The sequence below is a fragment of the Hydra vulgaris genome, chromosome 14 (genome assembly GCF_038396675.1).
Source record: "Hydra vulgaris chromosome 14, alternate assembly HydraT2T_AEP".
NCBI lineage: Eukaryota > Metazoa > Cnidaria > Hydrozoa > Anthoathecata > Hydridae > Hydra > Hydra vulgaris.
In genome coordinates, this window is record NC_088933.1 from 44425001 (window position 1) to 44452500 (window position 27500).

The 27500-nt window shown below is 29.5% G+C and overlaps 2 protein-coding genes across 2 annotated transcripts in view; both read right to left on the reverse strand.

Moving 5' to 3' along the window:
* LOC105845168 (adhesion G protein-coupled receptor L4) overlaps positions 1–27500 on the reverse strand; it is a 99179-nt gene that overhangs the window by 57660 nt on the left and 14019 nt on the right. Inside the window, exons 6-12 of the mRNA XM_065818142.1 lie at positions 24972–25156; positions 23477–23549; positions 23282–23363; positions 20675–20720; positions 20339–20429; positions 14289–14357; positions 12558–12668 (exon numbers count right to left, since the gene is read on the reverse strand). Of these exons, the coding sequence (XP_065674214.1) occupies positions 12558–12668; positions 14289–14357; positions 20339–20429; positions 20675–20720; positions 23282–23363; positions 23477–23549; positions 24972–25156 (657 nt within the window). The remainder of the gene's footprint in view (positions 1–12557; positions 12669–14288; positions 14358–20338; positions 20430–20674; positions 20721–23281; positions 23364–23476; positions 23550–24971; positions 25157–27500) is intronic.
* Positions 5005–10811, reverse strand: LOC136090531 (uncharacterized). The gene is made up of 2 exons (XM_065817296.1): positions 10432–10811; positions 5005–9714 (listed from the first exon to the last, which is right to left on the reverse strand). The coding sequence occupies exon 2, from the start codon at positions 9698–9700 to the stop codon at positions 5060–5062; it is 4641 nt and encodes a 1546-aa protein (XP_065673368.1). The 5' UTR covers positions 9701–9714; positions 10432–10811; the 3' UTR covers positions 5005–5059.

Consider the following 27500-nt stretch of genomic DNA (forward strand, 5'->3'; position numbering starts at 1 on the left):
TAACATTAGGCATAACAGAAAATTTATTTTAAAAAATACCAATTTTCATGATTTTCAATATCACCAAACATAGATTTTTGAGAAGTAAGGAAAAAACCATATATTTTTAAACAAAAAATTATAGGCCTATATATATATATAGCAGAAAAAAAAAAATTTGAAAAAAAAAAAAATTGCCCCTCCCTCAAGACGCCCGAAAACGACTACTTTTCGGTCAATTTACCCCTAAATTATTAGGTTGAGGGGGGATCAAAAGTGAACGGACAGCGCTCAAACTTTGTGAGGCTCATTTTTTATATATTTGCCCCAAATTTAGGGGGTATGGTTTTTTAGATTATATATATATATATATATATATATATATATATATATATATATATATATATATATATATATATATATATATATATATTTAACTGAGTTATGTAAAATAATGATATTATATATATATATATACATATATATATATATATATATATATATATATATATATATATATATATATATATATATATAAATATATATATATATATATATAAATATATATATATATATATAAATATATATATATATATATATATATATATATATATATATATATATATATATATATATACATATATGTAAATTATGTTAGTGTATTTTACAAATAGAGTGCTCAATGTTCTTAAAGAACAGAGCAATAATTAATTAGTAAAAAACACTTATCTAACTTTTATCTTCGATTTGAAGTTTCACCATTGCTGGATCATCAGGAAGAGTTACTAAATCTCAAAAAAAATTCAATTTATAGAAAAAAATATTTTACAGGAAGTTATAAATTATTATAAAAAATTTTTAATTACTATATTTTTTTGTTAACGGGAAGTTACAGAAAGTAATTATGAAATAATTTTCTTTGGAATGGGGGTAGTTGGGGAATGGGGAAAATTGAACCCTAATATTTTAGTTTTTGCTGACAAAACAAGTAACATTTACCAAATTACCCCAGAAACTCATCAAAAAATACTGCGCGATAATATTTCTAGTAATTATACAAAAGCACCAAAAAACTTGGAAAACGCCATTAATTTAGAAGCTCAAAACATCGCCAAAAATATTAATTTAAATGCGAGAATTGAATCAGTTGCACCAGCGCAAGCGTTTGTTTCGCTAAAAGATCACAAACCAAATTTTCAAAATAAACTCCCTTGTAGGCTACTAGTACCTTCAAAAAGTGAACTAGGGCACGTTAGTAAAATAAAACTAGACAAAATTAATAACTCTATTTGGAAAAAATTAGGTTTACATCAGTAGAAAAATACCACTGATGTTATAGATTGGTTTTCTAAAATTAACAATAAAAATGAATGCACATTTATACAATTTGATATTATTGATTTTTACCCCTCAATTACAGCAGAAATTTTAGATAAAACAATAGAATTTGGAAAATCCCATTTAGAAATTACTGAGGACACTATCCGTATAATTAAGCACTGCAGAAAAAATTTACTCTATTTTGATAAGGAAACGTGGAAGAAAAAAACCACGCACGAATGCTTTGATGTAACAATGGGAAGTTACGACGGAGCAGAAATTTGCGAATTTGTAGGTTTATATATTTTAAATACCCTTGCTAAAATAATCCAAATTAATCAATTAGGTCTTTATCGCGACAACGGTTTAATAATAATGCATAAAAAATCAGGGCCACAACTCGATAAAATTAGAAAAGATATTATTAAAGTTTTTAAAAATATTGGCTTCCTAATTGAAATAAATATAAATTTAAAAATAGTGAACTTTCTTGATGTCACATTTAACCTCTCAGAAAGTTCCTATAAGCCCTACAAAAAACCTAATGACAAATTATTGTATATTAATGTAAATTCGAACCATCCCCCTCAAATTCTAAAACAAATTCCAATTTCAATTAACAATAGGCTAAACCAAAACTCTTCTAATGAAAATATTTTTAACTCCTCTAAACGCGTTTATGAAGATGCCCTTAAAAAAAGTGGCTTTCAAAATTTCGAGCTAAAATTTGAAAAGAAAATTGCAAAAAAGCGTAATAGAAATAGAAACATAATTTGGTTCAACCCCCCGTACAGCAAAAATGTTTCAACAAATATTGGTAAAATTTTTTTAAAATTAGTAAACAAACATTTTCCTCCCTCTAATAAATTACATAAGATTTTTAACAGAAATACCATTAAAGTAAGTTATAGTTGTACAAAAAATTTAGCAAGAATTATAAAAGGCCACAACTACGCGTTAATTAATAAAAATGAACATATAAAAGAAAAAAACACTGATTATTGTAATTGTAAACAAAAAATAGATTGCCCTCTAAATGGAAAATGCCTTTCGAAAAATCTAATTTACAAGTGCATTGTTTACTCACAAAACAACCCTGATAAACAATATATTGGCTTAACCGAGGGGGAATGGAAAAAACGTTATGCCAACCACAAACAATCGTTTAAACACAAAAAATATTTAAAAGAGACTATGCTGTCAAAATATATTTGGAATTTAAAAGAAAAAAATAAAAATTTTAATTTACAATGGTCTATTCTAAAATCTGCCCCTGCCTATAATAACATTTCCAAAAAATGTATGCTATGTTTGCAAGAAAAATTTGAAATAATTACTCATTTGAATCAAGAAAATTTATTAAATAAAAAATCTGAATTAATTTCTAAATGTAGGCACGAAAATAAATACCTCTTAAAAAATTATAAAAACAAATGACCAAATTAAACTATCCCCATTCCAAAGAAAATTATTTCATAATTACTTTCTGTAACTTCCCGTTAACAAAAAAATATAGTAATTAAAATTTTTTTATAATAATATATAACTTCCTGTAAAATATTTTTTTCTATAAATTGAATTTTTTTTGAGATTTAGTAACTCTTCCTGATGATCCAGCAATGGTGAAACTTCAAGTCGAAGATAAAAGTTAGATAAGTGTTTTTTACTAATTAATTATATATATATATATATATATATATATATATATATATATATATATATATATATATATAATATATATATATATATATATATATATATATATATATATATATATATATATATACATATATATATATATACTTGACATCTTCACTTCCAACAAGGCTGCAAGCAACTACTATTAGAGTAGGAAGTTACTGGAGGGAAAAAGATGAAGTTTATAGAGCAAGAAAACGATTCATAGACGTATATATGTAATCAATGTTTATAATTTATATAATCAATTTGTTGTCTTAAGTATTTTTTTTTTTTAATTTTCTATTATATATTTTGTTGTTATTACAATTGTTTATTGTTATTTTTATAAATATTTACATTACTATTATTAACTACTTTCAACTGTTATAAATAATATTAATATTGTTGTTATTATTACTATTATTATTGTTATTATTATTATTATTGTTATTGTTATTATTATTATTATCATTATTATTATTATTATTATTATTATTATTATTATTATTATTATTATTATTATTATTATTATTATTATTATTATTATTAACATCGTAAATAAAATTAGCATTATATTTTTTTTAATTAGATATTATTAACATTAGTAGGTGCTTACTTTATATTGGTAAATTTACTGTTTGTAAACATCCTTGAATGTAAAATCTTAATTCAGAAATAAATTATTGATTGATATTGATTGATTGACGACTTAAAAGATTGCAAATTAGGAAAACAAGGTGAAAGGAGCGAATTCTAAAGAACTGATGGTTGATGAAAAAAAGCAGACAAATAAGAATTTTCGGAGCACTTAGGAACAGTCACAGTAAAAGAATGAGACTTAATTAAATGACAAGTAATATGAGAATGAATTTTAGTAGATGACACATGTGACGCTAGCTCATTAGAGCAGTGCCCATTATAGTATTTATAGAAAAAAGAAAGAGAAACAACATTACAACAATATGATAATGGTTTGAGGTTGGCTACAAGAGCAGGTCAACTATGTTTACGATGCGTTTTTGCACCTTATTTAAAAGAGAAAGGATATCTTTGGAAGACCCACAAAGATGAAGAATAGAATCCTGAGTAAGAAAGAGACGAGAATGATAAAGAGATGCAACCTTGGCAGATGCTAATTTTGCAATTGAATTGATATATAGTTTTCAAGAAAGATTGGAGGTAAGAGTTAATCATAGAAGAATATAAGATGGTTTTATTACAAATTTTATGCATTTTTAAAAAAACTATGTAAAATTTTATTCTATCAATTATGTGAATACTGTTGTAAATTATTCAGTGTCTGTTTGCAGAGTTGATTTTATTTTGCGCAATTAGCTATATATTGACATTAATATTATAAACAAATTCTTATAAACTATCTCATAAATTAATAATTTTTGCGTGGAAAGTATAAATACAGATATTGTGTGTTTAAATAAAATATACCATACATGTTCGGAGGCCAAATAAGTTATAAACTAAAATTTTAGGCATAGCTATTTCAATGAATAAAAACAATTTTGACCGAGAATCAGTAAATTATCACGTAAATGTGGATTGTTTGTTGAATTTTTAAATCAATTACTCTACACTAGGAATGACTCTTTTACTTATTTTGATGTAGTGCAGCTGGCTATCATAAAAACATTTCACTTCTGGACACCAGCGTGTAACTTTGCATAGTGATAGTGGACGGTATGAGCAACAAAAAAATAGCGAGACACAAACTTGTTATGCATCTGGAATCGTTTTACAGATGAATTATTCAAAATGGCCAATGGCGGCCATTTTGAATGTATTTAAATGGTCATAACTGTAGAACTAGTAGTGATATCCACTTCAAATAAACATCGATTTGTTCTAAGAGAAAAGTTACATAAAACTGACTGAAATCAATGTTTTGAAATTTCAAGATGGCTGCCATCGGCCATCTTGAAAGTTTTTAAATGGTCATAACTTTAGAACTAGTAGTGACATCCACTTAAAATAAACGCCGTCTTGTTCGATGATGTAACAAGAAACTCATATTTACATATTTACATACATTTACGTATTTACATAATTACAATACACTTTTGGATTACAATTCGTCATGGAAGGAGATCTGGAGAACATGGTCGAATTCCGGGTCTTCTTCAACTTCTAGTTCTTCATATGAATCACCATTTGTTTCTTTGTAACAATAGCCGTTACATGCACACAGCTTAGTGCATGGTAAACCATGTCGTTTACATGAACAGTTTTTACACTCAGTTTTGCACGAACAACGAATCAGTTCCTGGCAATGTCGAGAAATCTCCGGCAGAGTGCACCAAAGTGGTGTATAGCACTCATCAGCAGTATCTTTCCATCCCCATTCAGTGGGTAAATATCCTGGAGTAACAGCAGACAAGCATTGTTTCCATAAGTGTGCCTGCAGTGCTGCTCTCTTTGTGTGCTGCAGAAGAGCGTCTGCAGTCGGCGGAATGTTTTCAATTGCTCTATTCTTTATGGTGTAGAGTATACGGCGGCATTCGTTTACGCCAGCAGCGGTTGATGATCGATCGTACATCAATACTACAAATCGCTCAATGGCCTTCATTGCCGTATCAGTTAAGACATCATTTTTTAAGTCTGACGTGGAAAGATTGTGAAATGCAGCATCAACTACTCGGTAGTTCATCCACGCTTTCCATGCCGTTCGTTTTCCAATCCCACAGAATGTTGATACTGTGTCACATCCGGTGAAGGCATGGAAGAATGGTAAATTTGACGATACACCATCTGGAATGTGTTGATGTAGATGGTGAACTCCTATCATTCGTCTTCCTTTTCCAACTCCAAAATCAATCCACAACTCTTTCACTCCAATCATCTGGCTAAACACAGAGAGAGCTATAACGACCACATCGGAGTCCACAGTGCGTATAGTTATAGTTAAGTTGCCATTTTTCAGTGCATGATTAGCATGGAGCAAAAGACGGCCATCTGCCTCTTCAGCACTACAAGGAGATATGGACGATACATCTAAATCTTGTTGACTGGCACATGCAGTTTCTTCAATGGTACAAACAATAACTTTTCCAACTACGGATTGCGTTAAAACGAATCTGGAAATAAGGCCGAACAGTTGCGTCTTATTGAAGTCCACAGATAGGAATTTGTCAAACTTTTTTGGAATAAGTGTACCCATTGTGACGTTTATGCGTTGCCCTGATCCACGATCTTCCCGTGTTTCGGACTTCAAGCTTTTTGGGACATACCGATCAAAAACAATGTCAAGGCGCTGCACGGATCTCAGAAGTCTGTCCACGAATGGTCCAATCACATTTTCGCAGTAGTCAGAGAATGTCTTTGACGATCTCGGGTGAAGCATGTGTACGAGTGCTGCACCATCAACAATCAGAGCAGAAACCTTATAGTCAAGGTTGAAGTCTTGTTGTTTCTCGCTACCATACTGTTCCAAACAAATGAGGACATCTGATTTGCTGGTGGCCTTACGCTTCCTTCCGAATTCAGAAATTGACGGCGGATAACGGTTGTTTTCGTGTGAAAAGAAATCCTCTATATCACTAACACGATTTTGACTTGCTACATACATTTTACAAAAGTAGTTGGAGTCATGTTTAAGATCAGCGATTTTAGTTTTATGTTTGGAACCTGGAATTTTCAAACTGTGGAACAATTCAAATTTGTTTCTTTTCAAAGGCTCATGAATTGACTTTTGTCTGGACACAAGACGGTCAGCTACGTACTCGTTGTATTGCTGTTGCCCTGTGATCTTGGCTTCTTGAACAGTTTTTTCGGCTGAATTGGACATTATAATCTTATGGTTGTCTGCTGTCTGCAGTAACTGCTCCGCAAAAGGATTCCCATCATCGCGCATAGATTTCACCACTTCAGACACGTGATGAAGATAACGAGTCTGAAAACTATTTCTGTCTTCATGATGGCGACGGTGTTGATAACCCAAAGAAGTGGAACTGCGAACTTCATTCTCAAACTCATTAATCATTCGAGAAATTTCTGGACCAGCCACCATCCACTTAAGAAGAGCAGTTTCGTTATGAAGTACATTGATTGCTCCTCCGTCACTCTTGATCAATTTGTTGTTCTGTTCATGAAGCTGGTCATCAGACATGGCAGAGAAGTCCGCGTTAGTTTTCCTACTTGTGAAGTGGCCCTTTTTGAATTCCTCAAACACATAAGGGTGTCGGACAGGTAGCTCTTCCAAGGTTTTGATGAAAACCGGCAACCAGCGAGAGTAATTAGTTAGATCAAGTGCGAAGAACCACGGAGCAATCTGCTTTAGCATTCGCACGTACTCCTCGAAGTTTGATTCGCGAATACTGCGCACAAAACTCAGTAGCAGGCTCTCCAACTCCATAACGGTTTGCCAATAAAGAAACTGATTAGATTCGTTGCTTTTCCTGGAAATCCACTCTTCCAATGACTCAACAAAGTCCTTACAATCTAGCTTATACGCCTCATCACGAAGAATGAAAAGAGATGCCAGGCTCACTTCGTGCGCATATCTTGTTCTCTTTATGTGCGACGATTTAAGCAGCGACTCACTCCTTCCAATGCTAGCAACCTCTGCTTTTATGAACATTTCAGTCCAACCACTGCCCTTCAACCACTTTCCAATCATGTTTTGAATGGCCATTTCAATATGGAGTCCACCCATCATAATGACTATTTTATCCTCTCCATAAACATCCGGAAACTTCCATTGTATATACTTTGCAACTGCGTACACGGGCTGATCACCAGTTATAACAGCACCTTGTTTGTTATTGACAGCACTCGTTATTTTTATTATTACATCCATCAAATGGCGTACTGTTGCTGGAGACTGAATGTGATCTGTTAGCAATGGCAATAGTATGTTATGACATGGAAAGGTTGCTGGATGCATATTTCTTTCCGCATGGAAAGCAGCGAATGAAGTTTTATTTGTTGATGTGTTATACACAGACTCCTGCACAGAATTTAGCCAAGGTGTCAACTGCTCAATGGTTATTGGATCACTAGCAATAGGTGATGCATTCACGGTGGTCATTAGTGGTTCGGAAACAACATTATTCGTTGCAGGGAGAGTGGTGTATGTATCCGGCAATTTGCTATTGATTTTCCTAGACCAAAGGAGTCCATCTGAAGTGGATTTTGAATTTGAATGGGGAGTATCCGGATGCTGAATAATTGTGACGCTAGAGCCGTGGAATGAATCGTTAGATGTAGTTGAAGATGGATTGTGATCAATATTGTCTATCGCAGCTGTTGTAAAAACACCTTCAGACAGGCAACTTGGTATCACATGACCTATTTGCTCATAAAATTTGCACTTTTCATTAGTCAAACTTGATTCAATTTCTTGAACTCGGTCATATGAAATACTTAAACCTAGAGAATTCAATTTGTCGACAACTGATCTTTTCCGAGTGCAGTTATGGATCATCAAACCAAGGTACACGGCCAATGGAGTTTCTTGGTTTGCTTGATGACGTATTTGTTGAGGTCTGTTGGCTCTGCTACGCTTTACACTATTAAATCGAATTAACTGTGCAATGGAATAAGCAGCTTCCTGCTCGGGTGCGGAAGCAGGTGAACCATTGTCGATATTGTAGCCTCCTAAAAGAGTATTAACAAAATTTACAAGGGAAGGTGGCACACAATCACGAGATCCAAAGTCGCCTATAAGCGAGCCGCTGAATTTGGGAAACTCTCTAAACATATCTCTACGGAGAATACCAGCTGCCTGAGCAATGCAAATACCGTCCGACATATCGTTGAAGTTGCAAGCATCACGTATGGCATTACCCACATCTGGCTCAAAGCTTAAGATGACTTCTTTACCACACTTGTCTTCCCTCAAACCAGGAACTAAGGAAATTAAATCGTCCTTCAGTCTAGTTCGGTTGATAGACTCAGACTGAACTCCGAGACTCGACATACGATCTGCACAAAGTTTATTGATGTCAGACAGCTTAAAAACAGGGGATGATGTACCATATATAAACATCTCTTCCATGTAACTAACCAATTCCGCAATGACAGAGCCATAAGTCAATCGATAGAGATTGTGTTCATCATTGCTAAAGGAGCGCTCATGACTGCGGGCTCTGTTGAGAAATCCCCTGTAACAGTCTTTATGATATTTGACTTCGAGTGCTATGAAATCTTGGTTTGCTATTTTGTTAAGCAGATTTGTGTCCTGCATTTCAATGGCTAGAGCATACACTTTTGGGCCAATTTCTTTTGTGCTTGCCTGTACTAAGGGGTTGCCTGTCACAGATTCACCATCACAAAACAAACAACAACTTTTTATGTCAACTGCTTTACATGAGGATCGCATGCACCTAGCAGAGCTCTGGGCGTTTTCAGAATCATCTTGCACATTTTGGTTTCTCTCAATGATTCTCTGCAGTTTCTGAGAGTCGTACTTGTTTCGGCAAAGCTTGTGGTACTTTGCCTTATTAACAATTAATGCGTGCAATAACTCCTTTCCATCACTTATTTTATCCAAGCGAATAGTTGGTGGCAAAGCTTCATGATTATCGAACTCGATCAAGTTTTCACTTAGAGTTTTATAACCTGCCTCTTTGGGAATTATAAGAGGTTCCGGTGAAACACGCTGACACAAAATGCACAATTCCCAATTGATATCACGCACAGGAACAAGTACCTCAGGAAATTGTGTGACATCAACAAGCTCTATTTTTCTTCTTTTACTGGTAGACATGATTGTTATTAAAACTGAAAGAAATGAAAAGCGCATCACGAAATAAGCATACAGAGTAATACAACATACAGAGCATACAAGTAAATACCTTAAAAAAATAATTTACATATATACAAATAATCTTGGTAATATTAATAATTATATTATTAATAGTAATAATAATAATAATAGTAATACAGTAATTACAATAAATAAAATAAATCAATATTACGTTTTATACAATAATCATTTATACATACATAGCTACAGTTACAAACAGTAAAAAATTGACAAAACGTAACAATTAACGATGACATAAAAACGACTACTACTAAAAAAATTATATAGATTTAGTAAATATGTTAATCATAATTGTTAAAATATGAAAACCATAATATATTGTACAATAACACAATAACACAATAAACAAAAAAAACAAAAACAGAAAAACACTGTGAAAAACAAAAACCAAAAAAAGGGATAAACATTACAAACAAAGCTACCGCTAAAAAAGTACAAAGCATAATAATGTAATCAAGCAAACTAGTAACAATAAATAATTCATAAAACATAGAAAGAAAAAAAGAAACACTTTATAAAACTAACATGATGGAGTAAATAACTAGCAAATGATTTTAATGATTAGCAACAAATAATAAGTAAAGCTATATGCACTACATATACTAAAAACTAAAGAAAAGAAAATATCATTACATAACGGAAAACATCATTGCATAGCTAAATAAAACTACCTTAAAATAAATCATAATATGAAATGAATAACTAACGAAATATGAAAAAAGTAAAAACAATATAAAATCTTGTTATGCCGAGTTTTCCCAAATTTTCGAATGTTTTCTTTCCTTTTTCATTCATTTTTAAACTTTTTTTTGTTTATTATTATTTTCGTTACTTTTGTAGTTTATTTTATATCCTTTCAAATAGTTCGTTCTTTTTTCTTCTTTTTAGATATTTCGTTTTTTCTTTATAATTGATTATATTTTTGAAAAACTAAAGCAAAATATCTCCTGATTTATTGATTTTTCTTTTTCTTTTTTCACTCTTTAAAAAATTATTTATAGTTGTTAATAAAAAGTGTCCACCGTTTGCGATGTCATTGCAAAGTTCAATCATTAACAACGTGCCATGTTTTTATTTATTCGTCCGTTATTCGTCCGAATTTGGTTATTACTACGACCGTGACGTAATATAATGGCGTCAACAAGACACAAATCTTTCTTATCTTTAAAGACCAATTTAACCAATTTTATTCGCTTAACGGTTTGTGTCTCGATTGTTTTACATACAGGAATATATAAACTTAAGTTGTGCAAAAGGATTTGTTGGTGTCCGGCAGTGAAATATTGTTACGTAAAAAAGCATCAACCGACTGCACTAATGTAAAAACGTTAATTACTTTTAATTATTGCTTGTCTTAAGGTTTTTATCTTATTTATCTGTAAATAAAAATTTAATTCAAAAAAAAAAAAGAATCATTTAAATGTTTTTATCATTGCAGAAATGATGCAAATTTTTTAATAAAATATGTTTTAAAAATAGATCATTAAATTTTTAAAAAACTCCCCTAATTTAGTTCATTAAATCAATATCTTGTTTTAAAGTTACTGTTCAAAGTTAAATTAGCGCGCAATTTAAAAATACTTTTGCGAGATCTATATTTAGATTTTACATAAAAAAGCCAATTTCATTTTCATCTTAAATTTTACAATGTAACTACATAATTTTGACATAACTAAATTGTTTTTTTTACAATTTTGTAAAAAAGTTTACAATATTGTAAAAGTTTTATAGGATAGGGCGTATGTTACCCTTCCATTAGAGAGTACTTTTATTTAAGCTTTTTTTATTTTGTGTTTTCTTTTTTGATAAAATATTTTGCAATAGTAATATGATGCAATATAACATGTTTGGTATCCATGGAGACATCAACTGCTAAAACAGATTTTTAAAAATTTAAGCCATGTAAACTATCTAATACAATTTATTTGATAAAAAAGGTGTTTATCAGATATAATCTTTTATTGAGTTTCTAAAAAAAGATGGTAAGAAAAGCCGGTCAACCTTTTACTAAAGGTTGTGAGCAACCCAATAACCTTCATTTCAGTAGCGTTGGTGTCCAATCCTACTCATAAAATAGTTGTCTGAAACAGAATAATTTTCATTATTATTTTCCAGACAACAATTATTCAAGTGAATTTGTGAATTCTTTTCCAAAAAAAACTTTAATTTTGATTAGGATGCTGAATAAAAGAATCCAAAGCAAGAACAATAAACCAGACAGTCTTTTAAACAAATTAAAAATTTAATTTTTACACTTCTGAATAACTAATGTAAATAACATCTAGTTTAAATTTTTTCAAATTAAAAAATTACCAAAAACAAATTGATAGCTTTTGATAACTGTACCAGCTGCTTAGTTTATTGTGTTTAATGAGAATGCAGTGATTAAAAGAACACATTCTTTAAAAACCATACTGCTTTTTAAAGAAAAGTGTTTAACTTTTAAGAAAAAGTAATTAACTTTTAAAATGTAAAAGTAAACAGCTTTTTATGTGACTTCCTTTTACATGTAAAAGTAAATTACTTTTTGATGTTCATTTACATTACACTTTTCAAAGTAAAAAAAATTTACATTATTAAGTAAAAATTATTTCATAAAAAGTAATTACTTTTACCCAAATGTAAATTAAATTTGAATGTTTAAAACTATATATTTGTAATTTAGTTTTTCATAAAAATTTACTTACTCATGTGAGTAAAAAAATGTAAGTAAAACTCATGTAAGTAAAAGAGCCATCCCTACTCTACACATATTTAGCCTGACAGAACTTTAAATAAATTAAAATAAAATACTTACATAACAATTAGGCTGACAGCAGTCAGGGTTGCTTTTATGACTGCATTGTGCATCGACTTTCAAAACACAATTTCCTGGTTCACAGCAATGATCTTCATTTCTTTGACACATCTGTAGTAATCAATTTTAATGTATTACACTTCTATAATAATCAATAATTGTGCATTACACATCTGTATTAGAAATAGGCTAAAAACTAGGACCTAAAATTTAAGGATGCTGATTCCAAATGTGTAAAGAAAATAACCTAATTTAATGTTTCAAATACTTATTTTGTTATTTTAAATAAACTTATTGTTTCAATACTATGAGCTATGCTTTCACTATTTCCTGAAGAAACCCAACTTCCTTGGGTTTAAATTATTTAATGTGTAAAAAAAAAATTTTAGGTCTTAAGGTGACTATAAACATTCTTAACAAGTTTATTTTATCAAAATCTTACTCAGTAGTCAAAAAATAGTTTTATTATTTCAAAGTAAAAAATAGTTAAAATTATCAAAAACAATTTCAAAACAATTTCAAAACAATTTCAAAACAATTTCAAAACAGAAAAAATACAAAACAATAATCAAAATGTTTTTAATTGTTTAAACTATCAGAGGATTGACAGAGTGTCAACATATGTGTTTAAACTATTCATCAGAGGACTAACAGAGTGCCAACATATTTTCACTGCAGTGGTTTTAACATTTAAAAAATTTTTAAAATGTTAAATTTCAAAACCACTGCAGTGACAACTTGATGATTGAGCAATAAAATAAAATCTCATATACCAACCTAAAATTTTTTTTTAGACATCTTTTAAAGTTATCAAAAGTAAATAACTTGACTTTAGGAATTTAGATTGGGAATTTGAATTGGAAAACTTTGAATTGGGAAAGATGATTTTAGTGATTTTGAAAATTTTAAACTGTGCATTAAAAAAACATTTTTTTAAGAAATTGTGCTTTTAATTGGTAGATATGCTCTTTATTATTACTAATTTGTATTTCTAAGTAAGTCAAAAATCAAGAAAAATTACATCATGTTTTTTTAGAATTATTTGAAGCTGTTTTAGAATTTTAGTCAATTTCCTGAACACATTTTCCTCTAGGTTGACATGATATAAAAATAATTGCAAACTTATAAAAAACATTTTTATTTTTTGACCCTATTATTTACAAGTTAAATAATTGGGTCAAAAAATAAAAAAAGTTATTATAAGTGTAAAACATTTTTTTCTAAGTTTTTGAGTGGCAAAATATTTTTTGATAAAATTTAAAATCTTCTTACAAAGGATCTTTTAAAAATAGTTTAAAAAACCGATATTTCAAAGAAGGTGTAGAGAGATTTTTTAATGGTATTTTTGTGAAAGCACATAAGGTGTCTCAAAATATTTTTGAAATATAAAATGTGAAAAAGTGAAATCATTATCATAGTGTATCTTCCAGTCAAAATTTTAGCTCTCCAAGTCAAATCTATGGTAAAAAAGGTGTTTTTTTGGCAATTCCTAAATAATAAAGTTTATTAATTTACAAATCAAAAAATTACCTGTGAATAACAAAAATGAATAACAATAACACTTAATAACAATAGTAAATAACAAAACACGTAAAAATATGTAACAATAGTCCAAAAAAAGTAAATCAAAAATGTATATATAAAATACATGAACAAAATAAACTGTAACTAATTGTTTTTGTAACAAACACAACAACAACAAAAAAAGAGAAAAAATGAATAATAAAAAACCTCTAAAGTTCCACAATCACATAGTTCACCATCTTCACGAATTCCATTGCCACAAGTTTTTCCAAAGTGCTTTTCAAAAGAGCAAATCAAAAAAGATTTTTATAAAAGGGTATAAAAAATTTTTTAACTAAACATAAATTATTTTTATCATTATCCAAAATAAAACAAAAATCCATATTCATTCATTTATTTCAAATATCAATTAATATCATTGTAGGCGATGTTAACAAATTTACTAACAAAACTAGTGTCAAAATCTGTCTGTAATACTCTATTAAAAAGCTTGAATTAATTAGTCTAACAGCTTCATTGCTGATGAAGTTCACACTGATGAAGTTGTCTTTTTGTTCAATTAGATAGCTTAAATTATTTTTGTTTATCTTTTATCATTTGTTTAAGCATTATTTTAATATTTTGGTTCATTTTAATAATATAAAATTCGTTTTTGTTGATCCCATTATTTGAATAGATTTTGGATTTGTTATATATTTCAGTGATGATGTTCGAATAATTTCTATTTATTATTTTTTCTTTTTTCGTGTTACAACTGATTTTAATTAAAATTTCATTAGTTATATTATATATATAGTCTATAATAATCTTTGAAAAAAAAAGCCATTTGTAATTTCAGTTTTTCTGTTTGTTCTTTCTATTTATTTGAACTATTTTATTTAAATATATTAAATATCTGTGTCAATTTTGTTCTTCTGCTGATACCAAGAATATACCTTTAATTGAAATTGATTCAGTTGTTTGTAGATTTTTTATTTCTTTTTTACATAAAGTTAAACATTCAGTTCCATAATATAAAATTGGTCGGCAGTATATCTTGTATAATTAAATTTTCATTTTTGGATTAATTTCGAGTGAATATATTCTTGTGGAAAAAATAGCCTATGTGAAATTTATTTTTTCCCAGGAGAGTATCATTCTTTAAGTTATTGTTTAATTCAAGTCTTAAATATGTTTAAGATTTAACCTCATCAATTTGCATCTTCTTTTTTCCCATTATTATCTTTTCATTTTTCATCTTATTATTATTTCTTCAAAAAAATTTATAAACCGAGTTTTTTGTAGATTCTAAGAAATTTGTCAAGTTTCTCCATATTTGTCAAGAGTTATTAGTCCTTGGCCTTGGCTTAAGCCCAAAAATTAAGGTCTTGGCTTTGGTCTTGGCTTTTAAAGTGTTGGCTTGGTCTTGAAAATTTTAGCCTTGGCCTTGATTGTTTTGGCTATAAAAAAACAACATATTTTCTTATTGAATGCATTGAATTTTGCGCATAACCTTGGTTTATTTTTACAAAATGTGGTTTTATTGTCACAGCACTTACTACTTACAGTTTTGTTAATAATTGCCCTTAATCTAAGGCAAAAATTGAAGTCTTTGGTCTTGAAAATGTTTGTGTAGACCTTGGCCTTGAAACTCTTAATCTTGACCTTGACCTTGGTCAACATAAGTTGTTTGGTTCATCTTGACAAATTTGGGAACAAAGAAAAGTGGAGTTTTGGAGCCATCTAAACAAAGGCCACCCCATTCTACCACTCCTATAGGGTGCTGTCTTGTTATAGTCCAAATTTCTGATGGGGCTGTTCATCTATACTTCCCTAGAACTCTGTTGTTGTATCTGTTGGGCTCAGGCTCGATTGTAAATATTTTTTTGTCACTGGAACACTTGGGTGGGTTTTGAACTATTCTAGAGCTATTCATTCTAGAAAACAAGATGTAGGGAGCCAATTCCAAAGAACTGATGTTCGAGGAAAAACTAGATAAATAAGATTTTTTTTAGCACTTAGAAACAGTTACAGTAAAAAGATGAAACTTAATTAAATGACGAGTAACACGAGAATGAAATTTAGTAGATGACACAATAATCCTCTGCAAGTTTCTACAATGACAACATTAGAGGCAAGTATTTTCATTAATGCTCTTCTACATAGTCTGACATGTCCTTGCATTTTTCTACAAAAAAAAAATGCTCAAAAGTTATTTCAATTTGATGACCATTTGTGATGTTTGTGACAATTTGATGACCATTTGTGATGTTTATTGACGCTCCAAACATAATCAGCTTTTTTTTGTTGTTTTTTTTCATTACTTTTTATTGTAGAAAGCTACAGTGCACTATTTTTAATGAAAAAATCTGCCTTTGAGGTAACGTGTAATTTTTGTAGTGCTGACGCTTATATAACATTGTCTTTGTCATCAAAGTCAATTGACAATCACTTTCAATCAATGTTAACGTTTTATCAATTTGATATTCAGTCAATTTTTTTTTGCTTAAAACCGCCTATTCCATTGAAATTCGGCTTTTTGCTGCAAACCCAATTGAGTGCTGCCTTATATTTGATACCTAAAGTTTATGCAAAAGTCACCTGGTTGTCATTTTGCTCAGCATATTTTTCTGTTAGTGGTGAAGATAAAATGTAAAGTTTTTTTTTCAACTTGTTCGATTGTATGTATTTTGCGCAATCAATTCGGATAAATTGGATCAGGTTGTTTTAGAAGTGGATGTATTCTCAATTTCAAAACTAAATTTTGTATTTCTCAATTACATGTTATGTTTTCTAAATTACATGTGCTTCTCAGTTACTTATTACAAAATTTAAGTTACATGTTGTGTTTCTCAATTACATATTACAATTTCTTAACTACAACTTACATGTTCTCAATCTTGAAAAAATGTAATGCTTTCTCAAGTTTTTCAAAACTTTTTTATTTTTTGGTTGGGAGTTGACTGAAAAAGTTAAAAAACATGTTGCAAAAAAATTTATTTAAATTTGTATTTACAGAAAACCTTTTGTAAATCCAAAAAAACTAAAAGTTTAAACATCTGGAATTCTGAATTTATCCAGAATTCCAGATATTTTATTCCAGATATTTAAACTGGATTTTAAACGGGAATTTTGGATAAATCCAGAATTCCAGATATATAAACTTTCAGTTTTTTTAGATGTTTAAAAGGTTCTCTTTAAATACAAATTTAAATATATACTTTTACAAAAGATAATAACTGTCAAACAATTAGACCGTTAAAATGTTTTTACACATTAATTTTTTTTTTCACTTGAACTTTGCAAGTTAACTTAACTTATTTAAGGATTAAGTTAAATTTACTTAAGTTAACTTACTTAAAAAAGTTAAACTTACTAAAGGGGTAAATAGATTTTATCTGTTGACCAGCCTCACACCCCTTTTTCATCTATTAGGCTGGCGTAAATGTACTTTTAATTCATTGTTTCCAATTTAGGATGTTGAATGCTAAATCTTCTTGACTCAAAGCATGGATTTTGCTTGTATCTCTGTTTATATCACTAAGCAACTCATTCTATTATCTCCTAATGAGGGTAAAGCTCTAAAACTCAGTTTTATGGTTCTGAGGCTGGCTGGTAGTCATGTTTCCCAAACTCTGAGGTAGCTCTCAGAGAGGCTATTTCCATTAACAGCTGAAAAATATCAAAGAATTAACAGTGCCATGTTGCTCATGGATGGTGTCCCTGTTTGTACTTTTGGTGTGCATTGCGGAGGACACATTTGGAGCCCTTTGTTAAGGCTTAGGGTCTATTAATAGTATTAAAGACAATTGCTTGGGCTAATAAACAGTATTCTGAGTACTATCTATGCTTTGAGTCAAGTTCTTCAACAAATTTAAAAATGAATAAAGTACCAAAAACTATAAATCACAAAAAACCATCATCATCACCAAGTTCTCTAAACATATCATTCACTAATATTCGTGGGCTTCGAAGTAACTTTTCTTCTGTTGAGTCTTATCTCTTGCAAAGATCACCAGACCTACTTGCTCTTTGTGAGACTAATTTGAGTTCGGCTGTCTCATCTTGCGATCTTAGTGTTGATGGTTATCTTCCTTTAATTTGTAAAGACTCCAATAGTCACATGCTTGGCCTGGGCATTTACATTCGTAAGAATTCACCTGTTTGGCGTGAAACTAGATTTGAATCCACAGACTATTTTTTCATGTGCTTTCGTTTAGCACCACTTCACTCTATCGCCTTTCTCTTTGTTCTATATTGCTCTCCTTCATCTCAAGACTGCACTCTTTTTGATGTTATTTCTGATCATATAGACCAAGTCCTCATTCTTTATCCATCAGCTAATATAGTTGTTGTCGGTGACTTTAATGCTCACCACTCTGAATGGCTTGGCTCTAGTGTCAGTGATTCTGCAGGCATTAAAGCCCACAACTTTTGCCTTTCTCAATCCCTAACTCAAATAGTCAACTTTCCAACTCGCTTTCCAGACAACCCGAATCGTTTACCTTCTCTACTCAACTTATAACTTGTTTCTGAACCTAGTCAGTGCTCAGTTTCTTCACATTAACCCTTAGGTGCTTCAGATCACAGTTTGATCTCTCTAAAACTAATATCTCATTCTTTTTCATCACCTGAATTCCCCTATTATCGTACCTTTTACAACTACCTTAAAGCTGACTGGGATTCTTTCCGTGATTTTCTTCGTGATGACCCTTGGGTAGAAATCTTTCGTCTTCCTGTCAGCAAATGTGCTTCTAACATAACTTTGTGGATTCAGGCTGGCATGGAATCTTTTGTTCCCTCTCGACGGTTCCAGGTCAAGCCTCACTCTCCTCCATGGTTTTCCTCACACTGCGCTGCTGCGATTGCCAATCAAGACCGTTACTTCCACATTTATCAGCAAAACAATTCTCCAGAAAACAGACGTCTGTTTATTACTGCTAGAAACCATTGTAAAAAGGTTTTGTCTAACCCCAAAGCCCACTATTCTCAGGTCATGAAATCTCGTATCTCATCTAAAAAATTAGGCTCTCGTAAATTCTGGAGAATCTTTAATAGTATTAATAATAAGGTCAAACTTTTAATTCCACCTCACTTGTATGGTTCAGACTTTGTCACCTCACCTAATAATAAAGCTGAATTGTTTGCTAAAAACTTTTCATCAATATTATCTCTTGATTCCACTAGTTGCGTTCTACCTGATATTGCCAACAAACAATTTTCAAAAATTCTGGAGAGCAATCTGATTTGCTTAACTACCGTCCCATTAGTCTTATTCCTATCATAAGCAAGGTTTTTGAATCTTTAATTAACAAACAATTAATTTCTCATCTTGAATCTAATAACTTACTGACCATCAATATGGATTTCGATCTTCTCTCTACAGCTGATTTGCTAACAGTAATAACCGATAGGTTTTATCATGCATTAGATAAAGGTGGAGAGGTTAAGGCCATTGCTCTTGACATTTCAAAAGCTTTTGATAAAGTTTGGCATGCTGGTCTTCTCCATAAGCTTTCTTCTTATGGTGTATCTGGCAACATTTATAAGATTATTAAATCCTTCCTTTCCAATCGTAGTATAAAAGTTGTCGTTGATGGACAGCACTCTCCTTCTTATTCTGTCACTTCAGGGACTCCTCAAGGTTCTATCCTTGGTCCTATACTCTTTTTAATTTACCTAAGATGGCATTGTTTGCTGATAATTTTACCATTTATTCTTGTCGTGATAAGAAGCTAACACTCTCTGATTGCTTGTAGGGGGTATTAGAGCTTGAAAAGGATCTCACTTCTGCTACAGCATGGGCCTCACAGTGGCTGGTGAAATTCAATACAGATAAAACTCAATTATTTTCAGCTAATCATTATCACAATAATTTAAATCTTCCTTTATTTATGAACGGTGATGTACTCGATGAGTCATCTACTCTTCATCTTCTAGGATTAACTTTAATTAGTGGTTTCTTGCGGCCTTGTTGAAAGCAAAGATGTTTGAAAAAAAAAAAAAAAAAAGTACCTTTCTTTTTTTAAATTCATAATTCAATGATTTAATTCAACATAAAGAATAATTACAAAAAAAATGTGACGTATAATAATAATAATATTTTAAAGAACAGAGATTAAAATAAAAAAGTTTTAAAACTTCGAAATCTGACTAAAATTGTAAATTTTGTTAGGAATTTCTAAGAAGTCTGACAATCCCTATTCATAAATTTATTTACAAAAAACATTTTTTGAATTAAAAATTAAGAAACATAATTAAAACTTGTAAAAACATACAGTAGAAGGGTAGTTTGAAAGGCAATTAAAGTTTTCCGTATTATTATTCAAAACATCCATATTGCAGTTTGAAAAGCCATTTCTTCTAAATCTAAACAACATTGTTAAAATGTTGAAACAATAAATAAGAAAAATCAAACAATCAAAAGAACAAATTGCCATAATGATAAAGTTATATCTTATAATATTATATCAAGCACTCATACAATATCGCCATTAGAGGTATTTATTGAAGTCTTTAAATTTAACAACAATTTATTAATCACTTACAAAATTAGTTAAACTTTTACATAAAAAATACTTTTTGAGGATTAAACATAACTAAATTTAACATACTTGGATGTTTGCATAACACATCCATTAGCAGTTAAACACATGCAATCTAAGAAATAAATAGTAAATAAATTATTAAATATTGAATAGGTAAATAAATGAATGATTTGATAAGATATTATTAAAGGTGAACAATTAAAAAAAAAAACATTGATGAAAATTCATATTCATAAAATGCTATCAAGTAGGTTTCTGCTCCTTCACCTCCTTTGCTCTTTTCTCCATTTCCTGCATCTTTCATACTAATGTCTGATCTTTTTAAAATTGTTCTTCAGTATTCTCTTCACTATTCAACAAATGCTTAATGAATCTTGTTTTCTTACCTTGTGGAAAATAGCACCAGTGGTTTCAATAAGCTGAAATTTGAGGTCTATAAAAATTGCTTGATCAGTTTTCTTACTATTATAAGAAAGGTCTTTGTGTCTTTAATAAAAAAAACTTTGCGTCTTAATTAAAAAGTTAAGAACAACTTAGTCTCAGAAAATTTATATGGATACATTTTACAGCTGACTTCTAAGCCATAATAATACAAAAATTATATTTTGCATTAGGTAAGACTGCATCCAACGTGCATTGTGGAGTTTCCAAATGAACATGTGCGTAATTGTCAGTGTAGTCATTAGGATATTGAGCACGATAACCACATCCAGCAGGATAGCCTAATGTCCATTTTTTCATTGTGGTGTACGTTGGGGCTCACCAGCCACAAAGAATAAATTTGTAATTGTTGACAAAAAGATGGCAAAAAGTGACCAACCAGTGCCGTCCATTTACATAGACCTGGGAGATGTGATAATAGAATCTGATACGTTTAACAGCTGACTTGTTAGTCAAAAAATAATAAAAATTATACTTTGCATTAGATAGCAAGCAAGGCTATTGCTTTAAACATATCAAATGCATATCATCTTTAGCTCATCACACCAAATGGCTTGGCTCTAGTGTCAGTGACTCTGCAGGTGTTAAGGCCCACAACTTTTGCCTTTCTCAAATAGTTAACTTTTCAACTCGCTTTCCAGACAACCTTAATCATTTACCCTCTCTACTTGACTTGTGTCTTGTTTCTGATTCTAGTTAGTGCTCAGTTTCTCTACTTTCACCCTTAGGTGCTTCTGATCACCGTTTGACCTCTCTAGGGTTAGGTTTAAAACTATTATCTCACTCTTCTTTATCATCAATATCCCCTATTGTGGTACGCCTTACAGCTGTCTGGGACTCTTTCCAAGATTTTCTTTATGATGGCCCATGAGTAGAAATCTTTAGCCAATATCTGGAAAATCTTTAACAATATTTATTCTTGCATTGTACAAGTTTTGTCACCTCATCTAAAGACAAAACTGAATTGTTTGCTAAGAACTTCTCATCAATCTCATCTCTTAATTCCACTAATCGCATTCATAGCCAACAAACAGGTTAATCCAATGCTTGACATTCGTATCACTCCAGCTTCTGTATCTAAAGTGATTTCCTGCTTAGACTTCTACAGCATGGTCAGAAAGAGTTCATTATTTTTTATAAACTGTTGTGTTTTTTGTTATATCTACTGAATCAGATCTATTGTAATAGATTTAATTCTACTGTTGTTGTTTTTTTTGTTCTTTTATTTATTATTATTGTTAATTTTTAAAAGTTTATTTGTTGCTATTATTGTTGGTTAATTTATATTTGTCCTGTTTCCTTAACTAAGTTTTAACTATCGCCTTCAATTACTTTAAATAGTCTTCTTCTATCATCTAAAATACTATTGTAGCTATTATTATTACTATTAATTATTTTTATTATCATAGTTTTATTTTAATTATTATTATTATTGTCATTATTACTATAACTAATAATATATTTATAAAAATATTTTTTCAACGCATTTACTTGAGATTTGTAATTCATTACTATTTGTAAATATCCATGATATTTTCAAACATCTATGATACTTTCAATTTTATTTTAAATTAAATATAATTGATTGATTTAATGAAGCCAGTATTATTTTAAACTGTTTTTCAAATTTATAATATTAAGTATTTTTCACTAGAGTAAATGTAAAACTTTTTCAAAGAATATTATTAATTTTATTAGGCTTGCATCCCTAATCTTAGTTTTCACTTTTTTTTTACTTTTTTTACTAATAATCTACTTTTCTGTTTGCTTTGAAAATTTTGTTCAAGATCTTTAGTTACAAAGACTGGGGCGGGGGCAGTTGATTTGATTCTATTTTTTAGATTTTTTTTAGTTTCATTTTGGGGTTCTAAATTAATTACATTTTCTAAATTTTAAAGGTCTTTAACATAAAAATTAGTAATATAATTTAGTATTTCTCGTAGTTTTTTATTGTAAAATAATTTCCTGTTGTAAATTAGTACGCGTAAAAAGCAAAGTATTAGGAATAGATTTGATTTTTTAAAGATCAGAAATGAATTTATTTTGAAATTTGTTACTTAAGTGACCTCTAAGCTAAACAAAATTGGACAAAAAATTAAAACTTAACTTGAATAAAGCTTCATGAGTAGAATATTTTGGAGAAAGATAAAGGAAAAGACAAAACAAAGATAATATTGTTAAAACATATATAAATACTTGAAATGTTATGACAGAAAATTAAAACTAAGGCACCTGTTCCATGCTCATCTTTAAATCCCATGAGAAGTCCAATTAAAAAGTTTATTCTTCCAATACGAAAATCTGTATAATCAAACTGTGCATAAGAAAGAGAATTATTAATTCAACTCTTTTTTAATTTTCAACAAATTTATAATCAAGTACTTTAATAGTTTTATTAAGTTTTTTTTTTTAATCAAAAAAAGTTACCTGATAAATTAATCCAGAATGATTCTGACAAAAATGAAACTCATTTCCTGCCCAATAATCACCACCTTCATGACTAAAATAAAATATTTTAACTATTAATAAACAAGATTTAATTTAGTTTGTTTTTTTTTAACAAAAAGAAATTCAAATTATTTTCAAGAAACTTTATTGAACTGAAAAAAAAAAAACATTTCACCCTTACACTTGTAGAGAATAAAATATTCAAGTCAATCGGTAACTAAGTAACATCTAATTAAAAAGCAACCAACGTGTTTGTGTTGGCAATAACATAGACTCTAATAATTGATATGGCAAAGACTCAGGTTGAAATAATAGTGTTTCAAAATTACTGGCAATTTGTAATTATGACTTATTGATTTTGTTGATATCAACCAGTATTTTAAAATCCAGTGACAATTTGCTTGTGTATAAATACTTCAATAGTGCTGAAACATGCTGTGAACAAAAGCATTCTTTTTAATAAATTTTGATAAACTACCAAACTTTGCCTTAAGATCAAAATTGCTGCTAGTAGTTTGTGCCAAACTTATTTGAAATAGCAATAAACACCAACATATAGTGGCTACAGAATGTGACACAAATAATGTTTTCAACCCAAATAGGTGGGACACACCTAAAAAGAGCTTCGCTAATGGCATGCTGAATGATAGAGCAGTTTTTTACGACTTTGTATTTTGGTGAGCACAACTTGCTATTTTGTTTACGGTTTTCTGTTGTGTTTTTTTTCCATGCAAGAATTTTTGGAGACAATTTATATTAGAATTGATTTAATAATAACTGATTTGAGGTTTATAGATCAGTTTGGATGTAACTAATTAACAAAAGTTTATTTAGGGATTGCCAGTAAAATTGGTATGCTCATAGGGGGAAAAGATATAATTTTTGTCACTATTTCATTATAACTTCTATTTCATTGAAAACTCAGTGATTTAAAAAGCCAAATTAAACATTTTTTTAAAAAGGTTTTTCTTCTAGCAGAATCAGTTGAAATTCCAAATTGGATATAAATACAGAGAACTTATTAGTGCATTTAAAATATTTAATGCTGACAGACAGAAATGCTTTTAGAATGTCTCTAACTTCTTTTATAAAGATTCTATTTAAAAAAAAAAAAAGGTTTTAAAGCTCTCATAATTTTAATTACACCTTCAATATTGACAACAAGTACATGCTTAAGTTTATTGACAACAACTACATGCTTAAGTTTATTGACAACAAGTACATGCTTAAGTTTATTGACAATAAATACAATAGGTGGTGAATAAAAATTAAAAAATATATAAATACTTAAAAAATATATATGTACCTGTTTTTATTTCTTATAAAAATTATGGAAGATTAAAGATTATATACAAGATAATTAATTATATACTTGTCACTTTTAAACTTGAAAAAACTTTTTATTATTTACTATTACTGTTTCTTTTTATTCATTAACTGTAAAATTTAATTTATTATTAACTGCAAAATTTACCTAAAAAAGATGCCACCATCTAAATTTAGAGTTTTAAAAGATGAACTACTCTTTATTTTTTCATGGAAATAAACATTAAAATTATAAGCATCTAGATATGTATGTGTATTACGACTAAAATAATCTTCGTTTTCTTGAATTTCAATTGCAACAACAACTAAACGCACATTAATAGCTTGATATATCTATAAAAAAAAAACTTTCTTTATTGTTATGAAAATAATAAATGCTTTAACTACATAATAAAATAAAATTAAAAAATATATATATTTAGGCAGCTAGGTAAGCTAGTAGATTTCTTCTATCAATGTGGGTCCTGTTGTGAGATAGTAGTTTACTTCTGTCAATGTGGGTCCTGTTGTGTGTCACAGTATTTTGGGTTCTAAAATCACTTTGATTTAGATGTGAATCAAAGCCGAGTTGATAGCTCAAAAGGAAACAGCGATTTACAACTAAGCTACTACTAAACATTATGTTAAGTTTACTATAATGAAATTATTATGTATATCTTTTATAATTAAAATATATTATATTAAAATTAATTGATATATATATATATATATATATATATATATATGTATAAATATATATATATATATATATATATTTATATATATGTATAAATATATATATATATATATATATATATATATATATATATATATATATATATATATATATATATATATATATATATATATATATATATATATATATATATATATATATATATATATATATACAGTATTGGCCATTAATAACAATCCCACATGATTTTTTTGATATTATTCAAAAATTAGAGAAAAACTGGAGAGCCATCTGACTCGTCTAACTAACATCCCATTAGCCTTCTTACTATCAAAAAAAGGTTTTTGAGTCTTTCATTAACAAACACTTCATCTCTCAACTTAAATCTAATAACTTTCTGGTTATCAAAATGGATTTTGATCTTTTCATTTTACTGCTGATTTGTTAACAGTAATAACTGATAGGTTTTACTGTGCATTATATAGATGTAGAAAGGTCAAAGCTATTGCTCTCGGCATTTTTAAAGACTTTGATAAAGTTTGGCATGCTGGTCTTCTCCATAAGCACTCTTTTTACAGTGTATCAGGTAATATCTTTAAGATTGCTGAATCCTTCCTTACCAATTATCGTATAAATGTTGTCCTCGATAGACAGCACTTTTCTTCATATCCTGTAACTTTAGGGTTTCCTCAAAGTTCTATACTTGGCTGTATACTTTAACTTACATTAAAGATCTCCAAGCAGCTCTTAAATCTGATGTGGCATTGTTCACTGATGATACTACTATTTATTCTTGTCTTGATAAACGTGCGTAATTTAAGCTGTCACTGACATTTGGATAAGAGTTAAGTTAAAGTGCAACTTTTTTATCTGAAAGGTTTGTCTGGTAAATCCTAACGATATCCTATTCAGATTTTCTTTTTAGTGACTTCAGCTATATAACACCTGTTTAGTGAAAGGATCCTTAAATTCACTGGCAAATAAAATAAAGGTATGGTATAACTTTTAAATCAAAAAATTCTGACGCATTTGATCGTAATAGACCTAGTAACCAATTTGAAAATTGCGCACTTTTTTTTTTTTTAAATGTTTTTAGGACACCATAATCGCAGTGAACCACAGAGACTGCCAGGTTTTATGTTGTGGCACTCAAACCAAATCATTACTATGTAATAGTATTATACATATTGTTTCAAAAAAAATTTTTTCTGAAATCAAAATGCATTGCTATTATGCAATTTACCTAAATCAAACTTAATCTAATTTGTGTTCTTTTTGCTATACATATCTTGCACCTAGTTATCCTCTCAACTGTAAACCCACCAGTGACTAATATTATTTCATTAGCATTCCTACTAGGTTCTCTTCAAGCTGAGCAGGTAAAAACAAAGCTTTTGGTGATAGTACATAAATACTACCTACAAAAGTTATATTTTAGTAAAAATTATATTTAGGTTGCTTCTGCAATCATAAAAAGTAAAATGGCTGCAGAAAATTTGATTGATGGATCTACTTTTTGTTTATCTACAGGAGGAAATCCTTTTAAAGTCACAACTGGGACATCAGAAAATAAAGCAAAAATATGTTCTTTCCAGCAGCTTTCCCTTGAAATAATTAAGCAATTACAGGTTGTGCTAGAGCTGTAAAATAGAAAAAAAAAAGAGGTGGTTGCTACTCTTTTGTTTTTCTATTTATTAAGGTTTAGGAAACTTTCCATATAGCCAAATATTTTTGGTCAACTTTCTGAATTAGAAGATTATATTATAAATTAATACTATGTACAGAAGTGTGAGTTTGTTGACAGTATGCAATTTTAAGAGATCTTGTATATGTTCAAAATACATCAGATTTTTTGCAGATTGATTTGTTAAAATTACATGGTTTAGATCCAACGTCAGCCTTTAAAAGAATTTCATTGGATGGCAGTGGTTCATTTTTTAAAGTGATTATCAATATCTTTGATTGTCATAAGAATAATGATGATTCAGATGAGTTTTTGAA